The 15,364-nt window shown below is 34.6% G+C and overlaps 3 protein-coding genes across 4 annotated transcripts; all 3 read right to left on the minus strand.

Moving 5' to 3' along the window:
* Positions 1-1,167: 1,167 nt before the first annotated feature.
* On the minus strand, positions 1,168-5,492 carry LOC125198107 (hexosyltransferase GAUT11-like). Its single transcript, XM_048096551.2, has 3 exons — positions 5,258-5,492; positions 4,865-5,180; positions 1,168-2,927 (listed from the first exon to the last, which is right to left on the minus strand). The coding sequence occupies exons 1-3, from the start codon at positions 5,332-5,334 to the stop codon at positions 1,473-1,475; spliced, it is 1,848 nt and encodes a 615-aa protein (XP_047952508.1). The 5' UTR covers positions 5,335-5,492; the 3' UTR covers positions 1,168-1,472.
* Positions 5,493-5,996: 504 nt separating this feature from the next.
* On the minus strand, positions 5,997-7,027 carry LOC125205334 (uncharacterized). Its single transcript, XM_048104204.2, has 2 exons — positions 6,707-7,027; positions 5,997-6,632 (listed from the first exon to the last, which is right to left on the minus strand). Exons 1-2 carry the CDS (start codon positions 7,008-7,010, stop codon positions 6,283-6,285), a joined length of 654 nt encoding a protein of 217 aa, XP_047960161.1. The 5' UTR covers positions 7,011-7,027; the 3' UTR covers positions 5,997-6,282.
* A 2,521-nt stretch (positions 7,028-9,548) lies between these two features.
* LOC125205320 (agamous-like MADS-box protein AGL8 homolog) lies at positions 9,549-15,121 on the minus strand. 2 transcript variants are annotated; one of them, XM_048104184.2, is made up of 8 exons: positions 14,778-15,121; positions 13,244-13,319; positions 12,116-12,180; positions 11,678-11,786; positions 11,542-11,583; positions 10,443-10,484; positions 10,199-10,311; positions 9,549-10,110 (listed from the first exon to the last, which is right to left on the minus strand). In XM_048104184.2, exons 1-8 carry the CDS (start codon positions 14,960-14,962, stop codon positions 10,026-10,028), a joined length of 717 nt encoding a protein of 238 aa, XP_047960141.1. In that variant the 5' UTR covers positions 14,963-15,121; the 3' UTR covers positions 9,549-10,025. The 2 variants fall into 2 exon arrangements, with proteins under 2 accessions (XP_047960141.1, XP_047960149.1); XM_048104192.2 differs by having other exon boundaries at positions 11,678-11,777; positions 14,778-15,116.
* Between the last annotated feature and the right edge of the window lie 243 nt (positions 15,122-15,364).

Genomic DNA, 15,364 nt, shown 5'->3' on the forward strand with positions numbered 1-15,364 from the left:
TTCGATATGTTCCCCCAAAAAATTACTATAAAATCAGTCACATACGTTAATCGACCCAACAGACCTAACCCTAATCAATAAAAAATCATACATTTCTCATAACCCCAACCCTAATCAATAAAAAATAAAAAACAAAGATAAAAATTTTACCTTCACGGGTTGAACGCGACTGATTTTGAGGCGGAGCTCGTACAGGAGGGTTTTGAGGCGGCAGGGGTTGCGGAGGGTTTTGAGGCGACGGGGGTTGGGGTGTATTTACAGGCGCTGTTGAAGGACCAGCACCTAAAGAAACAGTCTTCCTCCTTCGCATTCAGGGTTTGGACAACCGAGACCTAGGGTTTATTCGCTCTTTTTCTGGTGGTGTGCTGTTGCTAGTTCGCTGTTTCGAATAATAGGGTAGGTTTTCTGCGAAGTTTGCTTGAGAAGAAGAACGATGAGCGATGCTTCAAATTCCTTTTGTTTCTATGTGACTTTAAGTGTTGTTTGTTCGATATTGCCCAAGTGTTGTGTGTTTGATTTTGAAAAAGTTATTTTTTGTATTTGTTTTAATATATTTTCCGTATGTTGCTTCCACCTTTTGCTAATAGAAATTAAGGATTTTAATTAAGTGTAACTGATTACAATTAGTAATTTAATTTGGTCAAATTCGGATTACAAGGCAATCACCGTTATTTGTTAATGGCGCCGTTAATTTTGTTAGACTGATTCCGGTCCGAATTCATTTGTGAGGGACTCAACAATAAAAAAGATAATGTTCAGGATCAAATTCGTAAAACGAACATATATTTGAGATCACATTTGACATTTACTCGTTAAAGTATTGAACATAATGTGTAGTGGTAAATTCAAAACATAATTTTAGAGGTGGATTTATTGGATAGAAACGATTTGCAATCTAAATTGAACGAATATGGGGAGAATGTTCCGCTATAATCTCACAGAATTGGTTTTAACATTTTAAGAAACGACGTCGACTAGGTAACATGAAGCAATGCGCAATATATAATTAATAACTACTGCTAATACACTCTACTTTATTATCTCTCCGCACTTAACAAACACAACATAAAATTCTGTGTCGGAAAAGAAATACTCCACTTTGAATGGGAAGGAGAGAGTATAGTAAAAGGTAAATAGAAAATATATTTGTGGACAGTGAGTATATGATTATATCACAACATAGGAAATCAAGAACTTCATATAAGCTTAAAGGTTGTAAACCATGATAGTACAATTTGCAGAAGCTGGACTACCAAAAGTGAAAATCTGACTACTAATGTTACCAGTTTCCTTTCTATTGTATGGTGACAAAATGTTCCATATATAGTAGCTTCAAATGAGTAAGAAGAAAAAAGTTTCCTCATAAATGTCAAAATTTTCTATTTCGGTGGGGCTACACTAAAGCAATCGATTTTCTCAACATTTCAAAGTAATTAAATTAAATACCTGCAATACTCAAAGCTTGATGATTATCAACTTGTGACACACTCCTGCAGATATTGGTGGCTCTGATTCAAATACTGTTCCCACAGAGTCTTATACCTGCCTATACTCAGCTTCAGCCAGGGCTTCATGTTCCCGTTAAAGTGAACGACGGCTGCAGTCTCTATTAACCGGTTATCGATATTCATGTCGTAGCCCAGCCCCAACACGTGCCATCTCCGGTCAAGTGGCTCGGTCAATCCATATAAAGCCAGCAGCCCCGGAGGGAGAGTGCCAAGCTTCCAAAGTGACCTATCGATGTTCCTCTCCTGCCAGTAATGGTATTTTGCTGTCACATTCTCTTTTCTCCAACCAACCAAGTCGAAAACGTTCATGCCAAACGCCCATCCACAGGCCTGAGGATCGAATTTGGCGCTGATGAGTGGATTCGAGAAATTGAGATATCTGTAGTATCGGTGGAAGGCTTCCAGGCATGTCTCGACAGCACCGTTCACATTCCCGTGCAAGTCCAGTGAGAAGAGAGGTGTCAGATCTTTCTGAACGACAACATCATCGTCGAGAAAGACTACCTTCTCCAGCTGAGGATAAATCTCTGGGATGTAGAAACGGAGATGGTTCAACAGAGAGAGGTACTTTGGGTTACGGAACTTGTGTTCAGCGCTGACGTCTGGCAAACTCTCAAAGAAGTATTTCCGCTGGTCTGCATCAAGTAGTTGTTTTACAACAGGTGAGTACGATGCATTCAGCCAAGTGAAGTCTTCAATAGCTTGGACTTCTATGGCAGCACCTTTAAAATCATTACCAAGGAACCAAGCCTGCATTGCCCCGTACTTTACCCCATTCGTGACGATATGGAATACAAGCTGCTTCGGGTGTTCAGCATTTGAAATGGTGGAATTGACAACAACTGAAACAGCCAAAAGGTTATCGGAGAATATACAGAAATGGTAAAGGTTATTGTCCACTAGCCGGGGAGAGTTCCTCCTCTCATTTGCAAGCTCCTCTATCGACTTGTCCTGAAGCCAGTTGGATGTGAGTTTGATATCGATGCACTGAAGGTTCTTGGGTATTGATTCGGCCGCCAATTCTCCAAATACAGTGCTCTGAACAGTAGCTGCATTAGCACGCTCTTCAAGTGCTTGAATGTGGGATTTCATTGTCATTATTGTGGTTGCAACATCATAGTGGGCATCTTGTGCCTTGAAAATAAGGGACGACAAACTTTTAATAATCGGTTCAGCTTCTTCTGGAGTTATGGGGTCCTCTCTCTTTGCAGCCTTGGAGAGCAACAATTGGCAATTTCGTATTTTTGTACTGAGTTCCCACGCAAGGTGGAGATTATTATGTTCCTTTGCAATAATAACATAAGCTTTGGCAAGGGTCATTTGCTCGGCTAATTGTCTGGCATATGATCTCGCACTCAATATTTCTTCAGTAAAATTTCTGTTCTCATGAACAGCCCTGTCAATTCGTGGGTTTATCTCCTGGCAAAGGCAGCAACAACTTAATGAACCAAAAAAATACAAGAAGTGTGAAAGAGTAAACTGATGAGATACATGCACGAGGATCATTTGGAAATTAGAAACCTATGCAATTATTACTCTCAGGATGCAGAGGAAAAACACACACACACACAAGTTCTCTTGGATTTGTCATCCTTATGAAAGTCCCACGTTCTCTTTATCAATAACTTTAATCTTCATAATATTCTACTTTATTTAGAAGACCTAGCATGGATATATCGTGCCTATTCACCATAGAGGTGCCAATGTACTTATCATCATGAGAGTTGATCTAGAGGCAATATAGCTGAACATTAAACAAATCCCATGTTGATGTCAAAGCTAGAGGAGAATAAGTATAGAGGCACTCTTTTTTTTTTGAGAGGGAAATTATAGAAGCATTCTTGCTATAAATATTCTTATAAAAAGTCAGGGCATTCTCTCACAGCAAGATTAGTGAAAAACTGCTTTAAGACAGAACTGTATCATCAAAGTCCACAAAATTGCCTTTTCAATTCTGATAACGATAAAGGAAATTCAGGCGCTATACATTGAGCTGTATGGTTGAGTCAATCCAAAAATTCCACCCTTATTTGCTTAGTAATCTATTGTTGAAACTTCACTTAATATATACGGACAGTTGGAACTGAAAAGACCATAGCTTTGCTGCCTCCAAAGCAGCATTAGCATATCAACAAACTTTAATTGCAACTTCAATTTATGAACATCACAGAATTTGCGTAATGCAGATAAAATTCTATTGAGCAGCAGACACCACATGATGAACGCCCCCCGATTAACAGTAGTACCCATCTAGCATTGACTAGTTTTCTCATAGAACATACCAAGGAAAATTAATTATAGGACTATCAGCTCAGCAGTATGACACATGATTTTCCAAAATGTAAACATAAATAAGATATAAATTTGAATGACCTTACATGGTTGCATTATACAAAAGATTTTCACTACTAGAACAATTTTCAATTTGACATCGACTTAAAACAGAATGGTGCCCTACCTATTTCATATCTAATTCCAAAGCCCTAAAGTAGAAACTCGAAGAATATTGAAGGACGTCCGAAGGTAATAGCACAACTCACAAACCAATTGAATATTACTCTCTGATCTAGAAGCTAGAAGCTCAAAAAAGAGAGACGGTAATCTTGTATTACTAAATGACTTCACCTTCCGCCAAAGATCACTCATTTCAATAAACAATGTTTAGTGGTATTATCTGAACAGTGTTCAGTTTTCTATTTTCCAGAGAAACACTCAGTTGCGGCCCAGCCAGGTAAAGGTCATAAATCAGGCAGAGGTTTGCCAAAAGATCTGTCTAGCTTACCTCACTGCATAGGTTGGAGCACAGACCTAAAATACTAGTACCACATAGAGCCATGAGGTACTGATAGTTCTTAATACAAAAGTACTGGTTTCGATGTAGAGTAATAGTATAATGAAGTATACTAATGCACAAAATTTGTTGGTATAGAGGGAAATAAATATAAGTATACACATTGTGAAACCTGAATCTAAAGGCAATTTTTTTTTTGCAGACACTCGAACGCACAAACTCAACCAGCTCATATCAAAACAGGAAAAAGTATTGTGTTAATCATTCCATCAGCTTGTCCGAATTCCATATATTCATCCACTGATCCCATCCCATTCACTCACTATACTTATATAGGTGAGACAAACAATCAAATATTGTGTTAAATCACAGCTAGATATAGTTTCATTAGATTAATAAGAGGCCAAACCCGATACAGACAGGTTCATAAGCAAGCATTACTCATCTAATCCTTGGAGTTGTGGAACATCAAAAAACCCTTAAATCTAATCCCAAGCATTCACTCTAATAAAAAGACAAGACATAAAACCAATCACAACCAATATTGATAGGAAATACTACTTACCAAAACAGGTTGTTCCACACGATCCACATCTCGGTGATTATGCTGAACAACAAACAATCCAAAACCTGCAATCAAGAACAAGACAAGCAGCACCCAGATCCAGCACGAAAACCTCCTCCTAACCGGGCGCCGAAAGTCGGTCGCCCGACGGCGCATCTTTCGCCCCAATTCAATGCCCAATTCACAATCCCTCGCCGCCCATCGATCAGCCCGGATCAAAGAAGCAGCTAAATCAAGATCCCACCAATCAATTTCCCTCAAAATCAACGACTCCACGCAAAACAAAACACGAGCGGCCCCTCCCAAATGCAGTACTCTGCAATTTCAATTCGTGGGTCTCGGTGATTCTGTATATATTTGGGTCCCAATTAGAGAAAATTGTTTTTCACTCACACATGAATGCCAGCTTTGTTTACTGAGGGTGAGTGAGTGTGCAAACAAGGTGAGTTGGCATTTCTAGTTTTGTTCATCAACCAAAAAAAGGGATCGATTTTGGGTAAATCAAATGAAGATTAGATGGAGGGATTCGCAGAGAGTGTAGAAATTCCCACAAAGTCTTCACCTTTGGATTTCATCATTTTTTCGTGTTGTATTTCTTGATATTTGAAGAAGATGGTAATAATACTGCATAAAACTGAAAATGATGTTAAAATGGATATTATAAATATATTCTGTAATTGCAAGTTGAAATATGAGAACTTTAAACAATCATATTTTGTAAATGTTGGAAAGTTTTAATGAAATGTCGGCAAAAATTAAATGTGAAATCACATGGCAAGGTTAAACTAAAGTACATCTCTCTCTCCTAATAACGTTTTATTATTTGTACCAAAAGAAAAAGTGCTTTCCTTTATTAAATTAACTTAATTAATAATTTGAAAATAATGGTGTTAAAGATTATGAGCATCTGCATCTTACGATTCAAAATTATTATAATTGGAATTAGACGATTCAAAAATATTATAATTGAAGCCAATAAGGGCGGTTATGCTTTGATAACGCCTAGTTATGTTTTAATCTTGCATCACTCTATATGTAGATCGAGTATAGTGCATAGGATATAGAGAGTGTGTAGAGAATGAATTCAATCGAAATCCATAGGTTGACTCGGGTAGCCGGCAATGCAATATAGTTTGAGTTGCAAATTTATAAGTCCCCAAAAAAATCCCAACTAGAATAACACTTACTAAATGGCTCGCAATTCGATAGGATTGGCTCAAAAATAGTTCTATGTACAAAAATGTTCGAGGCAATGTATGATGATGGTTATTGATTGTCTCCTTAGCCTTGTTGAGACTTTTGACAATTTCATACTTCATTTTGTGATCATTATACAAGTTTCAACTTCTCTGAATTTGGATAATTTATTATCCAATAGGTCTCAGAGGTTTGATGAGATGAAGAAATTTGTTAAGAACTTAAGCAAGAAGCCAAAAGTTCTTGTGATGCTTTGTGGTAATTAGATATCCACCACATTTCTTGCTTTTCCTCACAGCAACTGTCATGCAATTAGCATTTTGGAAGCAATAATCTACAACATTGCTCTGAGTTGCCTTTCTCATCCAAATCCACAGGTGCCAAAATGGCTCGTTTCGTCGTCCCAAAATGAGCAACGAGACCCTCAATTGTTCCGCTGCTTCAACAATTACCGCTCCCTTCTCCTTTCCTTGTCGAATAATGATATCAACGTGCACCTCGGGTCTTCTTAGTTGGCACATATTTTTTGTGGCTTGAAGTAGATGATACACCCTTTGATCCATTTCCCTATCTGAAAATGGTATAATATTTGTTATGATAGTTAGAAAGTGTGACAATTGTTGATTGTGCAGGGGAATTAAGTACCTTTGGTGGCATTGGCAACATGTAAGAGAATGATCATACCACGGTTTTGAGCCGTGTGTGAAAGCAGCCACTCGAGAGCACCTTGCGTTTCGTGGCTAGAATCAACCACAACCATGACTCTGTTGCTGGATTCGGACTCTGGCATGTACTTGTTAATACTCAAGTCGAGGATCTCGTGGGATAGGAGGTGGTCGGATTCCTCTTCGGCTCTTGTGAGATTAGCATCTTGGTCGTAGTGTTGAAAAGGCATGCGGACGTGGATGCCAACGAGAGCTGCAGCACGGCTCATACACGAGCCCGACATCCTCGTCTTGTTTTGGAGGTGAGTAAGAATCGAATGTGTGTGTGTTTGAAAATGCCCTTGCTTTATATATTATATACACTACTAAGCTAGATAGTTTGTGGAGAAATTGTACATTAAAATTAGAATGGTGATGTGTTGATTAGTTTTGTTTCTTTGTCCTTTTTTTCATAGGCTGGTGGTTGTGGAAATAATTAGTGTTGAAAAACATACACATAGAGAGATTAGCACTGTCGGCGGACTTCTACTTCAATTTGCTCTAAGCTATGGGGTTGGGCCAACAGAGCCGAAGCCGGAACACCGCTTCTATGGTACTCACGGCCACTCCTCGACGAGCTGCACAATCTCCCATTTTTTAGATTTTAATCAAATGTTATCGTTACAAATATTTGAATTAGGCTAATTCATATAGAATATGCGTGCAACTAGGTTTGGTATGCTGGCATGAGTTGGCCAAATTCATACCATGTATTCAGGGGCGTAGCTGCATGAAGGGGATAAGGGGCATTTGCCCCTCCTCAACATACTTTTTTTTTTTTTTTATCATTTTGTTTTATAATTTTTCAATTTTTTCAATTTCCTTTATAAATGCCCCATTATAAATTCTTAAAATTTCTTTACATAAATATTTTTGCCCCTTCTGAATTGAATTCTATGTATTTCAAACCTACGCACAACCGTGAACTGATAGAATGTGTAAAAAGATTACAAAACTCAGTATAATTATAGTCCCAATTATATTTTTAATTTACTCGAGTCAAATTCGACTATATTTTAATTTTAGATGGTCTTGTTACGCTACTAGTCTCCAACTAATGGACACTAATTGCCCCATATAAAATCACCCGACCATCATTTTCTTATTTTGATGCCTTTATTGAAGGAAGTAATGTTAATCTATTAGTAGTATTATATAAAAAAACCTATCATTAATCAAGTAAAACAAGTTATCATTAATAATTTTATCTCTATTATATATCCCTAGCTATCCATTTTCATTGGATGCCAACTGAGTTATTGAAAGATATATATTCTTCTAGAAGACCAAGAATGAAGACAACTAGCAAGTATTATGAAATTTCTATGCCATGATTGACGACTCCTTAATTGGTAATTGATCATTACAAGACAACATGTTATAGGACTTCAAACGACTGGTTTTATATATGTCCCCTATGTCATGTTCTCACATATAGTCGTCTTAGCCATAATTTAATCATTTAATGTAGTGAATATGACACAAGAAGCATGCGTCCAAAAATATTACTCCATCCGTCCGGCACTAAGAGTCTCATTTGAATTCGATATGGGTTTTAAAAAATATAAAAGAAAGAGGATTGAAAAAGACAGTGAAATATGATATCCATTTATAAAATGAGTAGCATAAATTAGTGGAATATGAGATTTAATTTACTATTTATAATAAAAGTTAATTAAGACTTCTAATTGCTGGCGGATTAAAATATAGACGGGAATTCCTAATGGCGGACGTATGAGTAGTAATTAGTAAATAAAGATAAGATATGGTTCAAGAGTAAATTGCAAAATGTATTGTTACATTGCAAAGACGTATTGTAATTTGTATACACATATACGGATAAATCAGGAATGGCGCGTGTGTCGAAGTCAATACACAACAATTATGTGAATATAAACTAGAATGGAAATTGGATTTAATATATTAAAAGAATTAAGTGGCTGTCAATCTATCAACTATTAGTAGAATTAAACTTTTTGATAATATATAAAATTAGTGTTCAAAATACATGAATTTCCATGTATTCTAAAATATCCCACACAAACTTTGGTTGAGCTAAAATGACGTGACATTAGAAGTTCATAATATGTGGCATTGGAATAGATAAAAGATGAAGTTAGTGAAAAAAATTGTTTGATATATGAGAGAGAAGACAAAGTGAATGAGTAAGGTGAAGAAGTAAAGTGGAAAATAAAATTATAAGCACTTATTTTAAAAATTTAATAGTCACTTACTATATGTATTTTAATCTGTAGAAAAGTCAACATTTTTAATCTTTTCTCCCAATAAGTTGCGTGATAAACGGTAATATTATATTAGCAAGTACTCCCTCCGTTACTAATTATAAAAAAAATTATTGTCCCAAATTATAGTCTCTCATCCCATTTCCTTTGCAAAAATGGTTTTTTAAGTAACTACAAAAAATGACAAACTGTTATATGTAACTTTGCTTATTCTTTCTCAATTACAATAGTAAATTTTTACAGATTTTTTATATTCCCTACAGTTATTAGGGATAAAAAGTATAAATTTAGCAAAAAGATATTGACGAAATATTACATCTTTTGTCAGGAAATATTGCCGAAACCACTTTCCATTTAATATGTAAAACCAAAATCTGCTATTACTTCTCTCTCCATTCTTCAAAGTTCAAACAGTAGTTGATGAATGTAAAACTAAAAAAACACCATCCTATGTTGCAATTTTAAATTTCTTCTATATCAATACAGACAATAGTCACGATACTCTTTATAAATAGCACCAACACATACAAAAATGTACAGTAAATAACAAGACATCTATATTGTAGCAGTCCATATACATGGTTAAAGAGAGAACTGATCCATTATCATTCCTTAATAAGGTACACACATTAGTTTCCAAAAACACATATATTACCATATATGAGCAATATTCATCACATGATACTAACTTATTCATGCAGCAAAACTATGTTCACTTCTCTCTCCTCTCCAAAATACAAATGTTCTTTTTAGTAATATCTAACTACACAATATATACATATATAATAGTTATATACAGCCAAGTCAATATTATACATGGTCGATATATGTTATATAATGATGGATCTATGAAACAAAACTTGTGGGGTTCGATACAGAAATGAACCCCAGCCCCAAATAGTTGGATAGAGATGTCATACCCTAGAGTCAGCGGAAGCTCCAAAAGCTGAAGTTATTGGAGATTTCCGGCCTCATGGGCTCCCGACCCCATCTAGATCCGTCATCGTATATATATAGTTAGATCTGTCCGTTTTGCCCTTGCATGTGGATGTGGTGACAAGGTTCACTTTGACCAACGTCGCCCTCGTTCTCATACGATTCACTGCATACACACACACACACATTATAGTTAAACATATACTAATAGTAAGAAAATGAAGAAATAAAATACAAGGAATTAATTAATTAACCTTGTGTTTAAAGAGTCAAGACACAGCGTAATCCTGTAGTGATTTTGGGCTTCAAATGGTGGAGTTGATTCTTTCGCCTTCTCCTTCTCCTTCTCCTTCTCCTTCTCCTTCATCTGCTTACACCATCAATACATCAAATGCATCAATATAATTTTTAAGTTTTCAGCTGAGAAACAAAGAATGTCTAATTTTCAACAATATTATTGCATTAGGATGTACTCCTAGAAAGTTTGGCATAAATTACCTTTGCTGAAAGCAAGTTGTTTTGCTCCTGCAATGCCTTGTCCTGACACAATTTTGTGTGGATGTGAGCAGTCATCGAAATTGATATATATGCAGCTCTTGAGTCTCAATTTTCATATTGAATTTATATGGATACATAGTAACATAAGGTCTTTATATTAGGGTATGTTGCCACAGAAACTAATAGTATGAAGTTTGTTTAACTTGCAACCCTACAAAATAGCCAATTACTATATCATAATTTTGACATTTGTCTCAATTGTCCCATTAATTAGATTTGGAGGAAAATTATTTAGAAACCAAAATACTTTACTCTAAGACTAATCTTATATTATTCTATAATTTTTATACTAAAATCAAGGACTTTGTGAGTGATATACAAACTTGCAAAAGAATTATCAATCTACATCATACACAATTTCCTCCAAACACAGATAAATGGGACGATTGAGAAAAATGTCAAAATTATGATATATTGTAATAATGGACTATTTTTTTAAAGTTACGAGATTGACCAAAATTCAACTAAACTTCATAATTTTTCCATCAATTTGCCCATTAGATTAATTGCAAATGATACGCATTCTCCAACACCAACACAAACACCATATATCAAAGTAAAGTAGTGGTATTTTAATTTCAAAATCTCCAACACCAACACCAACACCAAAGAGTATAACAATAGCAAATCCTTTTCATTTATATTTGCAATTTCTATTAACTTCAATCAAACTTTTGTACATACAGAAGTCCAAGTAGTGCACACATTTCTACACAATTCTTATAAACTTCTAAGTTACTCTTGGACTTTGGGGAATTACATTCATGAATACACAGTATTATCTCTCTCTCCACACACACATTTTTCATGTATTTTCCATGTTTAGTTTTCTAATGCTTTAGTTTCTATGCCCATAAAAGTTCAGATAACCAACAGAATATGTAGTTCACTAAACTATCAATGATCAAATATGGAAATGTCAATAATGAGCATACATATCATGAATAAAAATGCTACAGTACTACATATGAAGAAGCTATATCTATTATTTTAGACACAAAGCATAGAATATTCTTAAGATTATTGATTAAGCCCTCACCTTCTTATGCATCATTGAAATGGACTCATTCATGAGATGGTTCTGCCAGAAAGAAATTCCCAATATCAAATACTTAAAAAAAATATTTACGTTCATTAGAAATTCGAGTGGCCATAGATTACAAGAGCTTAATTACCTTTTGAGACCTAAGTTTTTTCAAAGAAGCATCAAGTTGATGCTCAAAGTTCTGCAACTCCTTCATACTCAGACATTCCAAGTTGTCTCCTGATAAATTCCTACTTACACTAAATGTCATTAAATTCTTGTGTTGAAGACTTGAAGACAAATCAAAAGCAGACTGAGTCATCTATTACATCATTGTGCAATATCTCCTATCACATTTATGAATGATTACCAGATTCACCACATGATAAGAGACATAGAAGTATTTGTTTGTTTATGGAAAATTTTCATTTTTCAGTACATTCAAATAATACCGTACTAATCATTTTTGTGGATTTCTATAGCCAAAATTTGGTAGCTTTCTAAAATTTATTGGCATGTGGTAATTATCTATAGTGAGAGATACTGCAAAATAAGAACAAACACTAACTTGATTATCATATATATATACCTGTTATTCTTTTGCAAGACCTCCACTCTAGTCTTAAGCTTACCAAGTTCTACATTCCAGCTTCCCTGCTCAATATTACTCGTCTTAGTCAAAACTCAATAGAGTTTATATCCATATTTGCTATAACACTGAAATACAAGGTTAATACCATCTTTATAAATATATACTACATAGTATTGGTCCTTATAACCACAATCTTTGACCGAAATTTGATATTTCTCACAAACTTGAAATTTGGTTGCAAAATCATGAACTTAGGCTTTGTAGTGAATTTCTCACGAATTTAGAGTTTTCTTCAATGGAAATTTACTTCAAGACCTAAGTTCATGATTTTTGTAACTAAATCTTAGGTTCATGAGAAATACCAAATTAGGTCAAAGTTTGTGATTTTAGGGCTAGTAACCTTTTTTAATATTTATTCTTATCATTTACCACACAAAGTTTCATATTTAAAGGATATTCAGTTCAAATTTTTCTCATATTAAGCTAAATGTGTATAGTTTAATATTTTATGTACTTTATCAAAAGATACTAGATCCAAATAATCTCATATTTGCGTCTAATTAATACCCCTATTGGCTATTACTTGACATATGGATTACTAATATTCAGTATATGTCAAATATGAGACTTAATAATGTTAGTACTTGGGAATTGAAGAACACTGTTTGACTTTAGTACTGTAAAATTATAAACTTTCATGAACAAAAATTGATCATAACATAGACACAAGTCTTCCCGCAATAGTTCGTAATATTGAGTTCATGATTTTTGCTAATAAATTCACAGAAAATATCAAATTTTGGCCATGGTTTTTAGGTTTTGATACAACTTTTCAAGCATTACAACTCCACCATCTAACTTGTTTCTTTGTTTATGATTGTTATTACAACGTCGTTTTAGATTTACTGATAAAATGAAATAGATTTATCAATCTAAAAACTGAGGAATATTGTAATTGCAATTGAAGATTATAATAATAATCATAACAATATAAGGTGTTCATGAATTTATAATGTTTCAGAAATCCTGTAAGAGTGATAAAGTCAGATAAATATTGGATTTTTTTTACAATAAAGCTGTAATAATAATATGTACTATTACTAGTCTACTATTGATAATACGTACAGGAGATTGAAGATCAGGTGGCTTCCGCTCATCAGCAGACGAACATCTTTTATAACGGTCGAGGATTCTTTCCATGCTGCAAATTCGACCAACGTATTTAAGACAAACATCAAAACAAATACTTCAAACAATATGTTTAGTAAAAAAAATAAAATTAAAAGGTGAAATCAAGTTTATACTCACTCGTTTATAAAACTATCAGCTATATTTTCTGAAAATATGAGTTTGCATGATTGTGGCAAGGAATAGAAGATATGGAAACAAAATATTTATACAGAAATTAAAAATGTCAAGACAAGTTCTGTTTGATATAAAAAAATCATGTACAAAAAATTCACAATAAGTACATAGGTTCAAATCTCATTATGGCAACTCATTCTTAAATTTCTTGTACATGTAATTTATTGTATTTATGCATTTGTAATTCGTATTTATGTGTCATTTTCAATTCTCATGTTAAATATAATGGGGAAGATGAAGTCAAGTGAATGGCCCTGAATTTGTGTGTAGTTTAAGGGTTATGATATATTTATGTGGATTAAAATGGGCTTGGCCTCACCTGGGCTTGTGCGTCATTATATGACCAATAGGCTTGATTAATTAGCCCAAATTTGGGCCACTAAATTAATTAACTGGTTTGGATAATGGATTTAATTCATTGACTCGATCATATATAAATCATTGTATTTCACTAAATATGAGGACAAAATTATACTAGTACTGAAAGCAAACAATAGAGTCAAATGTACATGTACATTTTCTTGAAAAATAAGTGAATGATAATCATTGTCCTTAGTCCTTACATAAGAAAATCATTTACTTTTAAAAATATGAAGCAGCCATAGTAAATTTTAATTTTGTTATGATATGTTTAAGTGTATATTTTCATTATTAAAGCTGTGTATATATTTTCAGTAAATAATAATATTAAATACATAAATATACTACTAATAATCAAATTTCATTATGATATTATTGGTTTAAACTTTAAAGTATTGTATGTAACTGATTTTTAAATAAATAATGAGGAAATATAACTTCAGTTCAAGTTTGAGTTAAATGGTGAAACTGAAGTTCGATTTGCTAAAATTGAAGATATTTTGAGTTATTTTCCTATAAAGTACATAAACAGGAGAGATATTTATATTTCCTGAATAATATATCCATAAAAGTGGGGAAAGGGGATGAATATGAAGAGAAACAGTATGAGTTTCAGATCCAATAAAGTTATGTGGTAAAAAGCCACAAAAATCTGAAGAATCGGTCGTATATCCGTAGCGACAATTTTTTCATTAGCTATTTATAGCTATTTGATTTACTTTCAAAAATGGTGAAACAAAAATTCACCGAATTTGGAATGAAATCAGTTTTCGCACAACAAAAGTTTTGGGGAAAAAAAGCCAGTCGGATTAATTTAATCCAAAAAAGTGTAAAAGGAGAGAAAAATCCGTTGAGTCAACCTCCACCTTCATCACGTAATCATGCGAACCAGAAGAGAGAGGAGGAGGAGAGAGAAAGTGAAGGAATAGGTTACCAGGAATCAGTAGCGTATTCAGAAAGCTTTCCTTTGGAGGAGAAGATCATCAATCCGACATCGGCGTCGCAGAGCACGGAAATCTCGTGAGCTTTCTTCAGTAGACCCGATCGCCTCTTGGAAAAGGTGACCTGCTGGTTCACCTTGTTCTCGATTCTCTTGAGCTCCACTTTCCCCCTCCCCATCTCTCTGTGTATGTCTCGATATGAGATCTAGCTAGGGTATGGTAGTAGGGCTCGCCATTTATGGTACGGATGCAGGGGTGTGTTTGGGTATACACGCGCGGCGGAGGCACGCATTGTGTGTGTGTATTTATAGAGAGAGAAAGTGAGGGAATGGGAAAAGCAGGGCGCATCCGGTGTGTGATGCGTTTTCTGCGTTTGATTGGTGGACGTAAATAGTGGGACTACAAGGACGAATATTTCCCTTTCTTTCTTTCTTTGTTTACTGAAAACACAACTGTTGCTTCCCTTCACTTTTTCTTCCTTTTCTTTTTGTAGGTCTCGTGAACCATGCATATTCATATTGTAAATACTTCACTTACATTACTCTCCCATTTTATTTTTCGATAATGCTTTCTCGCTACT

Source organism: Salvia hispanica, chromosome 2 (genome assembly GCF_029641045.1).
Source record: "Salvia hispanica isolate PSC_SH4W2 chromosome 2, Shi_PSC_v1, whole genome shotgun sequence".
Taxonomy (NCBI): Eukaryota; Viridiplantae; Streptophyta; class Magnoliopsida; order Lamiales; family Lamiaceae; genus Salvia; species Salvia hispanica.